Here is a 13,705-nt window from a genome sequence, read left to right as displayed (position 1 = left end):
TTGGGTTGGAGATCTTGGAGAAGTGCCTGCTTTATGAGGAACCTTCACCGCAAACAGCAAATTAAGTCACTTGTCGTCTGTGTTATCAAGTTCACAGCTTGCATAATTAAATTGTTTTTCCATTGTGAAAAATCTAGCTCTTGAAGGGAATTTTACATTGCTTCCTGTTCGTTCTGTTTTGTACAGACTTGAACAGGAGGCATCTTATTACCAGGAGCCCATTGGTTCAGCAACATAATCCTGTTTTCCTGGCACCTTATGGAAATATTAATTGGCTCAGGGCCTAACTTCTCAAACGCTATTTTGAAGGGGAAAATAGCAATAGTGGTCTAATTTCAGTGTTGCCTAAATTCATTGTTTGTGCCAAGATTTTGTGTGTCAATAACTCCTGAACCGGGGAGGTACAAGTGGACAGAACAACATGGTCTTGCTCTAAAAAAACAGACAGTTTAAGTTTGTACAAAAAAAATACTGTATTATAATTTCAGACTTGCTGATTTTAGACTTGACATCATGAAAACAATCTAACAAAAGACAAAGCTGAGGTTATGAGAGATTTCTATAGCTAAAGTAGTGTTCTTTACAGTAGTTAGTAGTTGCCAAACAGGGAATACCTTGGCGGGGTTTGCAAACTTTAAATGCTTTGGCCAAAGACTTTTAATAAATGACCCTCACTTACGAAGAAAAACAGATAAGTATTTAACTACAGTATAGGATTTGTGATGTTGGATGCAGCACTGAGGCTTCTTGTCTTTTGTTTTATTACACAAGGTCACAATCTCAGTATCACTCCTTTTTGACACAAACATACAGTATGTGTTGGGATTGGGGCTGTTTGTACATGAAAACAATTTGCATAGAACAACTCCATGAAAAGCTTACAAAACGTTTGCTCTAATGCTAGTATTGTAATAGTTTTATCTCTGTATGTATTTTACACTAACACTGTAAATGCCTGAAGGAAAAATAGCAGGAAGCCAACATAATTCTCCATTAGGAATCCTCCTAATCTAGTCCTATCAGCATATAACTTGCACATTCATATAATCCTCTAGTCTCTGTATGTCTCCCAATGCACTGGTTAGATTGTAAACCCTTTAATGCAGGGGCTCCTTTCCCCCAATGTCTACTTTGATGTACTGTATTATTAGAACATTATTATATTAGTATTATTATAGCACAGGTTTTTCCCTGTGTTATGTCTTGTACAATATTGCAGTACAGCACTGTGTACTTTGGCTGGCACTATATAAATACAAATACAATAGATATGTAAAGTAGGCACGCCTCACAGGGGCACACACATGAGTGTGAGTACATGGGTCATAAAAATAAATGTAGAGATACTTCACCCACACACCAAGGTAATGATAAAGACTCAGCACACCAAGGTAAGTGTAAGAATCCACGTTCTTTCAATACAAAGATTGTTGGAACACTTACCTTGGAGTGCTCTCTTCTGCATCGCCTTTGGTGTGTCTGTGAAATATCTCTATAAATATAAATACAAGAAGTATTTTAGATACTTATACATACAGTATATTCCTACGTAGAAACTGTTGCTATTGCACAACAAGAATTGACCGGATAGGTATAGAAAAAAAGTGGAGAAATGATTGAATTGTTCTCATGCTTCACTGCTCTTCTTCGGGGAGATGTGCTCAGTTTCCCTGCTGATAAAGACAGAAAAATCCTTATTAATGCTAGAGGGTCACAATTGAGCAGTATATATATTTAATGTAGTTTCTAATTCTGCGTTTCAAGAGATTACCTTCAGGAGGTGTGGTGATGACAACAGTACTTTTTCTGTTGGACCTCTTCGATTTAAGTTTGCGGCTAGAGACCTTGGATTCTCCCCAGTTCCCTAGCTTGGCTATAGAGACATGGAGACAGTTACTAAATGGAGGCTGCAGGTAAAACCAAGCACAAGTTCTTTATTAAACGTAAGCAGTCTGATAAAAACGAGAGATTTGCATTGATAGCTCAAAGTCTACATCAGGAGTAGCTAACTCCAGTCCAAAAAGAGCTCAGGTCAGGTTTTTAGGATATCCCTGCTTCTGCACAGCTGGCTCAGGTGGCTCAGTCAAAGACTGAGCCACTTATTCTGAAGCAGGGAAATCTTGAAAACCTGACCTGTTGGTAGCTAGAAGACTGGAATTTGCAACACTTGGGCTACACTGTATTGGAAAATAAAAATTAACATGAATGTGCCTCATAACCTAGAAATATATCACTTTTGATTAATTTCTTCATTTCCAGAGGGTCATGTAATTCATTACAGAACTTTAGGTTTATTGAACAGGTCAGTATAGAACTTTCTAATAGTGCTTAGAACCCCAGTTCTCAAAAACTCCAGGCAGGTTAGGTTTACAGGTACCCCTTCTTTAGCACAGGTGGCTCAATCAGTGGCTCAGTCATTTTGATTGAACCACCTGTGCTGAATCAGGGATGTCCTTAAAACCTGACCTGTTAGGGGTTCTTGAGTTCTGTAATAGGAAAACATTGAATTAGAGTAATAGACCTTTTTGTGCTGTTTTTTTTTTTTTTTAATATAGGAAACAGTTTTTCTTCAAGTGGTCATACAAAGTGAATGGCTCTAAAATGGCTCAGAAAGACATCTTGCTTTGACTACTTTTTAGAAGTACTGTAGCAGCATGTCTACCACTGAAGGACTCTATTCAGGATAAGAAAATAAAACTTAAAACACTGGTCTCCATGACAGCATGGGCCCATCAACTAATGGGATTCCTATTGCTAGGCTGCCAACACAAGAATAGATTTTGAGTCTTTGGCCCATACTGCATATTTACTAGGCCATGCTATACCATGAGACACCTTCTGGTGCCAGAAGACTCTTTATGGTCTGATCAAGTGAATGGACCATAAATGGCTTGTTTATATCTGACAGCCAATTCACGTGAATGGGCCACAGGGGGTTATATTTACCAAGCAGTGCTGCAAGGTGAATTATGGGTTAAAAGGACATTTGCATGGGTTAATTTCACATAGGGGATGCCCTCTTACAATGATACCTACTTGGCATTTGAACACGAAGTGATCAAGTAAAGACTTGTGCATTGCCTGTGTGCTAATATGAAGTTCTGTGGACTTACTATGTAATTGACTGGCACAAAATTGAATCTTACCTCTGGCTTTTTACCATGACAGGAGCAGTCTCAAAGATCATGTTTTATGGATAGTACTGTATGTCATCTTGTATTATCTGCAAGAAACCTTTCACCTCTAAATAAAGTGATGGATTGCACGCAGTTTTGTTCTCTTTGGTTTAGTGATCGAGCTTTTAGCACCTTTGGATCCTTGCACTTAAAGTCAGCTATGAGCTCGGTATTGGAAGCAGGATTTTATCATCACATTCAGTATACTGTACTGTATGTTATCACCAAAATAGTACATTTTACTGAATGACAACTGTGAGTACTCTGAGCTTCCTTTGGGGCTGCTGCTCTATATATGTGTTATATGTATGTAGAGCGAAAGGGCGGCAAAAAAAGTCAAAGTACAAAAGTAAGCCTATGAATAAGACTTATGTTACCTACTAGACGATAAAGTGTCTAGTAGCACTAAGTACTAATGTCTCCCGGCTGCAAAACTAGCGCAAAAAACGGCACTGTATTTATGAAAGAAAAGGAATAATATTGAAAGCAATTGTAGTTTTCCCTTTGATATGATGCAACTATTTTGCATTGGTATTCCTTTTTTTTTGTGCAGCTGGGAGACTCTTTAGTTGATGAAATGAGCCTTAAAATGTAATATGAAAAGAAACAACAAATATCCACATTCAGGGCCGCCGCCCACGGGGGGGACGGACTATTGGCCTGGGCCTGGCAAGTTAAGGGGCTTGGCGTCCCTGCCAGCAATTCTACAGTTTTCTATGTGCAGGATAGCAAGCTCCTCCCCTTTCCTGGGCCCCTCCCATCTATTCCTCATCTCTCTCCTCTCCTACAGGCAAGCTGGCCCTCACCTTTCCTGGGGCTGCCGCCCCCATCTATTCCTCATCTCTCTCCTCTCCTACAGGCAAGCTGGGCCCTCACCTTTCCTGGGGCTGCCGCCCCCATCTATTCCTCATCTCTCTCCTCTCCTACAGGCAAGCTGGGCCCTCGCCTTTCCTGGGGCTGCCGCCCCCATCTATTCCTCATCTCTCTCCTCTCCTACAGGCAAGCTGGGCCCTCACCTTTCCTGGGTCCCTCCCATCTATTCCTCATCTCTCTCCTCTCCTACAGGCAAGCTGGGCCCTCACCTTTCCTGGGGCTGCCGCCCCCATCTATTCCTCATCTCTCTCCTCTCCTACAGGCAAGCTGGGCCCTCACCTTTCCTGGGCCCCTCCCATCTATTCCTCATCTCTCTCCTCTCCTACAGGCAAGCTGGGCCCTCGCCTTTCCTGGGGCTGCCGCCCCCATCTATTCCTCATCTCTCTCCTCTCCTACAGGCAAGCTGGGCCCTCGCCTTTCCTGGGGCTGCCGCCCCCATCTATTCCTCATCTCTCTCCTCTCCTACAGGCAAGCTGGGCCCTCGCCTTTCCTGGGGCTGCCGCCCCCATCTATTCCTGATCTCTCTCCTCTCCTACAGGCAAGCTGGGCCCTCACCTTTCCTGAGTCCCTCCCATCTATTCCTCATCTCTCTCCTCTTCTACAGGCAAGCTGGGCCCTCGCCTTTCCTGGGGCTGCCACCCCCATCTATTCCTCATCTCTCTCCTCTCCTACAGGCAAGCTGGGCCCTCACCTTTCCTGGGCCCCTCCCATCTATTCCTCATCTCTCTCCTCTCCTACAGGCAAGCTGGGCCCTCACCTTTCCTGGCCCCTCCCATCTATTCCTCATCTCTCTCCTCTCCTACAGGCAAGCTGGGCCCTCACCTTTCCTGGGGCTGCCGTCCCCATCTATCCCTCTCCTCCTGCAGTACTGAAGGCCCCCCCCCCTTTCCTATGGCACTGCCCATCTGTCCCTTCCATCCTTAGGCTAAGTCCCCGCTAGCGCTGTGCGCACTCATGCTTGGAGAGCGCTCCAAGCATGAGCGTCGGGTGTCCTGCTTGTACGCGGGCATGGTGGAGGGGGCATTGCGGGTAGTTAAGTGCGTGGGTAAGTATAGGTTTTTTGTTTACCTAAGCACCGATCGCGTGTGAGCGTGTGCACGCGCACGAGAGCCGCACGCACCGCATGAGCAGGGATGTACATATATCTTTATATATAAGTCCCCGCTGCAAGCGCCACCCGCTCAGCGCTAGTGGGGACTTAGCCTTAGGCTCTGCGGGCTTTTCTGTAAACTGGCCATGTGGTTCAAGCAGTCCCATTCAAGGGCCCCAGGTAAGCCCACATGCCCATGATCCCTTTATACCACCCTCCCAGGCTCCTTGCACCACCAAGGTGTGTGTGTATTTGGGTGGGGGGTTTATTGTGTGTGAGTATGTATTTGGGGAGGGGTTTTTATTGTGTGTATAGGGGTAGGGTTTTTTATTGTGCATGTGTATTCGGGGAGGGGGGCTTATTGTGTGTATGTGTATATTTGGAGATGAGGGCTTATTGTGAGTTTAGAGAGGGGTTTTTATTCTGTGTTTGTGTGTGTATTTGGGCATGATTTTTTTTTGTGTGTGTGTGTGTGTGTGTGTGTGTGTGTGTGTGTGTGTGTGTGTGTGTGTGTGTGTGTGTGTGTGTGTGTGTGTGTGTGTGTGTGTGTGTGTGTGTGTAGGGGTTTTTATTGTGTGTGCATTTGGGAGGGGGGTTATTGTGTGTGTATTTGGGGATGGTTTTTTATTATGTGTGTGTATTTGGGGAGGGGGTTTTATTGTGTGTGTGTGTGTGTGTGTGTGTGTGTGTGTGTGTGTGTGTGTGTATATTTCGGGAGGGGGTTATTGAATGGGAAGTGGGAGAGAAATACATGGGGGGGAGGCGGGGAGTTTGAGAGAGGGCTGTAAGAGGGAGGGTAGAGAGGGTGTAAGAGAGAAAGAAGTCGAAAATGAGAGACAGGGGGGTGGGGAAGGAAACCATGATGGAGGGGGTTGAGAAGAGGGGAGTGTAAGAAAAACAAAGGGGGAGGGGATTCACGCCAGGCTGCCAGCACGTGGGTGGGGGGCCAAGGTGGAAACTCTAGTCCTGGGCCCCGGGAAAGCTGTATGCGCCCTGTCCAAACTCACCTAGAAACTTAGCATTCACAATGCCATCGTCATTTAATAAAGGTGTAAATACAACTTCTGCTGAGCCTTGTGATCCTACAAAATAGAAAAAAAGGGTAACAGAGGTATGAATTGCAGGCTACAGTAACTCACACACATGCTGTGTATATATATATATATTACAACAAGACATACATATTCTATCACAGGAGGATGTCAGGGTTTGTTTTAATATTTTTTGTATTTTATGTTTGATTATTTGTGCTGTTAAATAAATCATAATGTTCTTTGATATTTGTTCTGAGTATACTTGAGTGCTGAGTTGGAACGCATTTCTTTTTCTTTTCATTGTTATATATACTGTATATATATATACAGTTCCACAAAATGGCCGCACACGCAGGAGATAAAGAGCCTTTCAAGGAGGTAGTCGTGGTGCACGGTAGAGGAGATAAGGGATAGTTAAAATTAGATGACAAGTGATCTCTATCACCGGCACAACACTAAGTTAGGGCAAAAGATTATTTTATTGCATCCAAAATGCACACAAGCCCGACGTTTCGGTACCCAGGGGGACCTTCTTTAATAAGTGAGCATGGCAAGCTTGGTTGAAGTGCACCGACGTAGCTGTGATGTCAGCACTGCATGACTCCAGAGACTGAATGGAGGGGATCCCCTGGCAATGTGGATGCCAGCTGGAACTCTCCATGGTAGGAGGAAGTGGTCTACAGTACAACAGCGGAGATGCGATCTGGCAACAAAATCTTTTAGTTGATTATTACTAATGGAGTACATTGTAAGTAATGTTAAACTTTCACTTTTTGTTATCTAATAGAATATTATTACACCATCAGAAGCTTTTCTTTCGCTCATCTTTGACAAATTGCATTTTTTTGTAAGTGACAAAAGGTTTGCTATTTGCTTCTCGGCACCTCGCCCCCAACTAGCAAAAAACTTTGGACTAGTGGCACTACTAACTAATTGGACTAACTAACCAAGATGACTACTAATAATCTATGGTAACCCAATTTCTACTAATATTAATATCTGTAACCAGCTTCTTTTTTTTTAATGCTTTGTGTTTCAGTTTACTGTATATAGGCTCAATGCTTCCCATGTACACATACTGGGAGATGATTATTGTATGTTATTGATATTTATACTACTGTAGATTCCTGTATCTCTAATTGGCTCGTTTAACTCGTATCCACATATATACAGATGCAGTCACATGTATTGTCAGATTGGTCATTACGGGAAGTGCGTTCCCCCCACGCTTTTAATGGCTGCTCACGTGGCATGCCAATGTGTTATGGCAGTGACAATGGAGTTTTAGCGTTGGTTGCAATACCTGTCAGAAATGATTGTAGGCGCTAGTGTGCTACAGTATTTTGTCTTCAAAATCTAAATACAATGAACCCCGTCTCTTATTCCTGTTCATTTTCATGTGGTCCGATATAGGGCCTCATGCTATAAGCAGTGATAAGCCCCTTAAGAGCAAAAATTACCTTTTTTTTGCAGAAAAAAAACCAACCGCCAGAGGCCACTTATCGCCGCTTATCACCAGCTTCTCAAACTCGCTCAATTCTACTAGCCCTGATCAGCTGATCAGCTCTCTAGAATGGAGATTTCCTCTCCAAATCATCCCGCCACAAAAAGTTGGCAAGAAGGTTGTGAGAAGCTGCCGAGAAGCGGTGAGACGACACTTAGAAAAATTGAATTTTTCCTGCGTCGGATTGAAACCGAAAGACTCCGGAGCTTTTACAGTACCCATTAATATAACCACCGGAGACCCCAGGCATGAATCGGAGGCGGCTAACTGCTAAGGCAATAAAGGGGTTAACCACCAGTGCTATGCTTATTGTGGGTAGCGGGGGTGGATGAAGGTGGTATTTGGCCCTTCGTGGGTATTTAGGCCTTGCGGGGGGCTTGCTGGTGGACTTAACCCCTTCATTACCTTAATAGAGTTAATACCGCTAAGGTAATGAAGGGGTTAAACCCTCCTGCTACCCACCCGATAGGCCTAAACACCCATCCTTGGGGTTAATACCCCCTTCACTCACCACCACTACCCACAATACAAAAAAAATACACACAACAGCCCTAATACCCACCCTCCTAGGCCATAATAAACCTTGACAATGTTTAATAAACAACAATACACAACCCACCCCCCTGTGCCTCCACATAAAACCATTTTTTTTTACACACAGGATTAATACCACAGGCTGGCAGGGGTCCCCACGGGTGTCCGCAGGCACCCCGGGGGGTTCCCATTGGTATCTTGGGGCCTTCGGGTGGTCCCTGCTAGGCTCCGTGGGCTCCAGATGGTCCTTGCAGGTGTCTGGGGGTCCCCGGATTGTCCCCATGGGTGTCTGGGGGCCCTCAGGTGGTTCCCATGGGTGTCTTGTGTCTGGGGGCACTCGGGTGGTTCCCACGGGTGTGTGTGGGCCCTCAGTTGGTCCCTGCAGGTGTCCAGGGGTCCTCGGGTGATCCCCGTGGGCATCTGTGGGTTCTCGGGTGGTCCGCTTGAGTCACCTCTGGCCTGCGGTACCATTCCTGTATTTAAAAAAACATGGCCTACATTTCAATAAATACACACCCCCCCACCAAACACATACAGCACAGTAATGTGCAAAATAACTTATCCAGATATGGATAATAGATTATTTGCCCATTATTAAACACAACATTAGCCAGCCAGCATAAAAAAGTAAATAAAAAACGTTCTATTTACCCCTGCCAACATGAAGGGCGTCCTCGTCAGCATACTGCAGGGCCATGTTCTCCAATGCCAGCAACAATACATAAAAACTACAATCTAATGGCCCCTAACCCCTTAATCACCTTAGCGGTTAATAACCACTATAGTAATTAAGGAGTTAACAACCCACCCCAGACCACTATACCCACCCTCTACCTATTGAGTGGCATAGTAGTACATCATACCCATATAATATGGGCATAATAAGCAACTATAGCAATCAATGTCACCCTAATACAAAAGCATGAATGTCAATAATACACAATAATAAAACAGATACAACAAGCACCTAAACACCCATAAACAAAAATTAAAAGCACTAGCCAGCCAAGCAGTTAACTAAATAAAACCACTAGGCAATCAATAAAATAATTAAAACCACTATGCAATCAATTACATAAATCATACCACTTGCCAAAAAATAAATGTAATACTTAAAAGCAGTAAGCAACACAACAATTCATTCATAGAACCACTAGGCAACACATTAATTAAAACCAGTAGTCACCAAAATACATCATTAAATAATATCGCTAATCAGTCTCTAAAAAGAAAATAACAAGCCATCACAATTCAAATCAATTTAATCTAAAACAATAAAAAGAAATAGAAAATAAAACAGTCAATAGAAGAAATGCATTTACCAAAAAATGCATTGGCTCCCACTATATTCATCTGTACCATAGACAGGCACAGATTAATACATTAGCAGTCAATGGGCAATGAAAAACATAAAATAAAAAAAAATCCAATCAAAAAACCTGTAAAAATAAAAGTTCATACATTCAATATTTACCTTTAGAAGAGTTGGCCCTCCGAATCCTGGGGAGTCAGGAAGCTCTCATATCGTGACGTCACGTCACGAAACACAATACAACGCCATCCACCGTGAAGATCCAGGAGAAGTAACAAAATTCACCTTTCTGTAATCTTACATCTTCTTCTTTCTTCACCTGTAATTATTTCTTGTTTTTCTTTATTTTCTGTCTTTATCTTCATCTGTTAATCAAATAACCCCATGTTAAATGTATGATGTTGACCCGGCGGCTTCTTGAGCTCAAATGAGACGTTACAGACTTAAATATGGCCTGTGACGTCACATTTGGGCGACAAATTGTTCCCACACCATCTGATTGGCTGTGAAAACCATGTGCCTTTTTTTAATGTGACATCATGGAAGGGACTGAAGCCAGCCAATCAGAATGGCTGTGCTTCATTTCCCTTTAACATGACGTCACAAAATCAAACATGGCTGCTGTCACATTGTCTACTACAACCAATCAGATTGTGAGAACTATATCCTCAATCTGATTGGTTGAAGTACCATGTGACTGTGGCCATGTGGGTTTGGTGACATCATGTTAAAGGGAAATGAAGCACGGAGCCTAGTGGGGACCACCTGAGGGACCCCAGACACCCGTGGGAACCCCCCGGGTTGCCCTATAAAGCCTGACGACTCCCACCAGCCTGTGGTATTAATCCTGTGTGTTAAAAAAAAATAATGGTTTTATGTGGGGGCACGGGGGGGAGGGGTTGTGTGTTGGTGGTTATTACATATTTTAATTGTATTACTAGGGTATTGTAGTAGGGGGTTGATTTCAGGTCCGGGGACCCCTTGCTTCCCGAGATACAGGCCCCGTTATGGGGTGCCGGTATCTGCTATGCATGTAAATGCCCCGCGTCACGTGACCGGGAAATTTACATGCATAGGAGATACCGGCACCCCATAACAGGGCCTGTATCTCGGTAAGCAGGGGGTCCCTGGACCTGAAAACAACGCAGTTCTGCTCCTGAGGCCCCCTGCTCATCTACACTAGTAATACAATTTAAATTCAAATATTTTTATTTCCGGCGAGATTTGTGCAGAGAGGCAGCTCTCTCTCTCTCTGCAGCTTAAATAACTCCCCGTGGGAGCCCTTTTCAGAGAGCAGATAATCTCGGCGCCGGCTACTCGCCATTTGTTGAAATGTTGATATCAACGGTATTCAGGAATTTCTGCATACCGTGATATCAACGCTGTCAAAAAACGGCGATTTAAAAACCCTGGCGATTTTTTTCTATTGGACTTTACTGCATGAGGACCATAATAGCAACACAAACAGAAACCCCGCTACAGCTTTAATGTTGAGCGAGGTGCTCACTAGGTACAAATAAACATTATACAGAGAACAAGAAACCTCGTTTCAGAGCACTCAATCACTGAAATGATTTATAAATTAATTAAAAATCTTTTAATGTCATCAAATAAATATAAAATTTTGGGTTTTAAAATCATTCAACGCTACCAGTGGCTGTGATGCTATTTCCGGTGCTGTATAAGCTCTGATGATCATACACTAGTGTTAAATTGGTGACTGGGACAAGTCATCAATGTAGGTACTATGAATATAGACCAGCCCTGGTAAGGGATTCAAAAGGGACAAGTAGATAAACACGCCTTCTGACGGACTGCTAGGCTTCTCCCACAGTATAATGTTATTAACGTGGGTGCCCTGGATTCAGTATATGTGCTAGTATAAGGGAGGTGTGTTAACTTCCAGACCGTATACTAATCTGAACATCAGTGTATCCATATTGCTACCGGGATCCTTATTGTGTAGGTGACCATACCAGGATCCGTAACGTACACATGGGTGTGCTATCAGGGGCACCTTGACAGTGCATATAATCGTAATGCATTATATATTAAATCCCGAAGGAGTATATGCGCTGCTTGTCAGCGTTAAGCACACTCCTTTGTACATGTTAATCCACTGTTGTTGTCAACGTGGGTATGCACCGTGGATACACAGGTAGTCGGTATATATTATACAAGGGAAGTGCAAGGTATCATAACCACACATCAATACAGTATTTAGAACAGTCGTGCACCCACACCGATCCTATATATCATATCGATGCAGGTGACCATGTAGAGGTTCAGGAATTTTATCAAAAAGTGGCTATAGTATATGAGGCTCAAGTTAGTTGTAAACACGCTCTACAATAGTGCTATATAGCAACCTAATTCTAGATCAATAAATTCAATTAAGATCGACAGAACACTCAAACCACCCTCGATGAAGTTCCGGTAGCGAACGAAACGTGCGTCGGGTGATGATGACATCATAGTCATCTCCTTACTAGCGAGACTGCAACAAAGGTTGCAAGTCCAATTTGCCTAAGAACAATTCTATGTATCTATATATCTAACAGCAAGTGTAACTAAGATGTGGACCGTGAAGGAATCCACTAGCGGTTAGGTTTCTGCACGCACTCCTCTCAGAACTAAGGAGACAAGCGGAGGGTATTAGGAACAGCAAGGACACAGTGCTTTATATAGCACCCTGTGAGTTCCAATTACCCACACAACCAACAGCTCCTCTACTGTATGTGCTCACGCCCAATATATGCAGCACAAAATATATGTATACTAAATTAGCAAGAAGTGGGAACCAAGTCACATTTGCGACTAAGGAAAATAGGATTAGGAAAAAAGAATGGTGTAAATAGCGCTAACAATAAAAGTGAAGTGAATAATACACAATATAAACACAATGTGATATGTGACTAAATATAGGACGGCTGCCAGGAAAAAACCTAACCCAAACACAGTTAGTGAAAACACAGAGATGACAATACAGACCGGCGTCTCAAATGTCCAAAACGATGTTAAGTCCAAAGAAATACTGCAGTGTCCAATGACGGTGATCCGGTGGTTAGACAGCAGACTCCACAGCAGCAATCGTGGTATTATGCAGGGAAGATAAAGAGAGAAATCATAGCGTGACACTGCATATGAAAAACATATAACTCACACATACAAGACTTACACCACTAACAACACTGACAGAAAGGCTGACAATAAAACAGAGATATTTATTAGAACAATAACTAAAAAGGATAATGAACTCAGGAGCAGGTCTAGGATCCGGTGTGTAAAACCGAAATCCTACTTACAGCAATTCCAAAATGTTCAAGCAGTTTGATCAAGAGGTGCAGTCCGGTTTCAGCTTTGCTCAGGCGCGTGTTGCTTCTGTAATGGCCGCCGGCGCTTTCTCTGCTCACTCTCGGGCTTGGCGTCCCTGCAGGCCAACCCTCGCGAGATTTTTCGTCTGCGCTGACGTCACTCGCTGGGTGGAGCTGTTCGCCGCCGCTTGCTCCTCGCTGCACGGCTCTGCTGTCCACTAGAACTGGGAATGGATGCTGGGGTCTGCTCCTTTCAGTGTTCACTCTCCAAATGATCTCTAAAACACCAAACGCGTTTCGTGCGCATGCGCACTTCTTCAGGGGAAGGTTAGCACAGTCCGAGCTATCCTTATGTAGCAGCAGGTGGGACACAATTGGTGGAGATAAATAGTCTCTTACATTGATCATATGACAATTGTGATTGGTTATTCGTCCTGTCACTCATGGCTGTGCTAAACAAATGGCAGCCTAACATACACATAGACAACAAGTAACACAAAACTCTCTACAAACATATAACATATGCACTTTATCCTGACAATCAGGGTGTAAATTGAATCATAATTCATTCACAACTTCTAGATGTTTACCTATCCACTATTCATGTTACACAGTTTTGCACCAATACTGCATATAATATGTATAAATTAACCAAAGATGCAGTTAATTCCTGTATCTATATGTTAATGTCTTATATTAAACAAGTATTAAAAATGCTAATGGTTGACTGATAAAAATTCATTAAAAAATGTTTTATAAAAAAGGTTTTCTAGGTTATTAAATACTTTACAAATATACACTCAATGTGACAAAACCCTTGATACAGTTATTGTTATTTTATAAATATAAAACTTATTAAAATGTTTTT

The 13,705-nt window shown here is 43.0% G+C and overlaps 1 protein-coding gene across 4 annotated transcripts in view; it reads right to left on the bottom strand.

The window, feature by feature from the left end:
- Positions 1-454: 454 nt before the first annotated feature.
- LOC142496672 (uncharacterized protein CXorf65-like) overlaps positions 455-13,705 on the bottom strand; it is a 41,516-nt gene continuing 28,265 nt past the window's right edge. For 2 of the 4 annotated variants that reach the window (XM_075603391.1, XM_075603392.1), the window contains exons 5-7: positions 6,147-6,221; positions 1,772-1,873; positions 455-1,673 (exon numbers count right to left, since the gene is read on the bottom strand). In XM_075603391.1, coding sequence (XP_075459506.1) covers positions 1,546-1,673; positions 1,772-1,873; positions 6,147-6,221 — 305 coding nt within the window. In that variant the 3' untranslated portion in view covers positions 455-1,545. Of the gene's footprint in view, positions 1,694-1,771; positions 1,874-6,146; positions 6,222-13,705 lie in introns of all 4 variants that reach the window. The other 2 variants (XM_075603395.1, XM_075603393.1) reach the window with 2 other exon arrangements.

The sequence above is a fragment of the Ascaphus truei genome, chromosome 6 (assembly GCF_040206685.1).
Source record: "Ascaphus truei isolate aAscTru1 chromosome 6, aAscTru1.hap1, whole genome shotgun sequence".
NCBI lineage: Eukaryota > Metazoa > Chordata > Amphibia > Anura > Ascaphidae > Ascaphus > Ascaphus truei.
The sequence above is the reverse complement of the archived record's forward strand: the minus strand, read 5'-3'. Positions and strand labels throughout refer to the sequence as shown.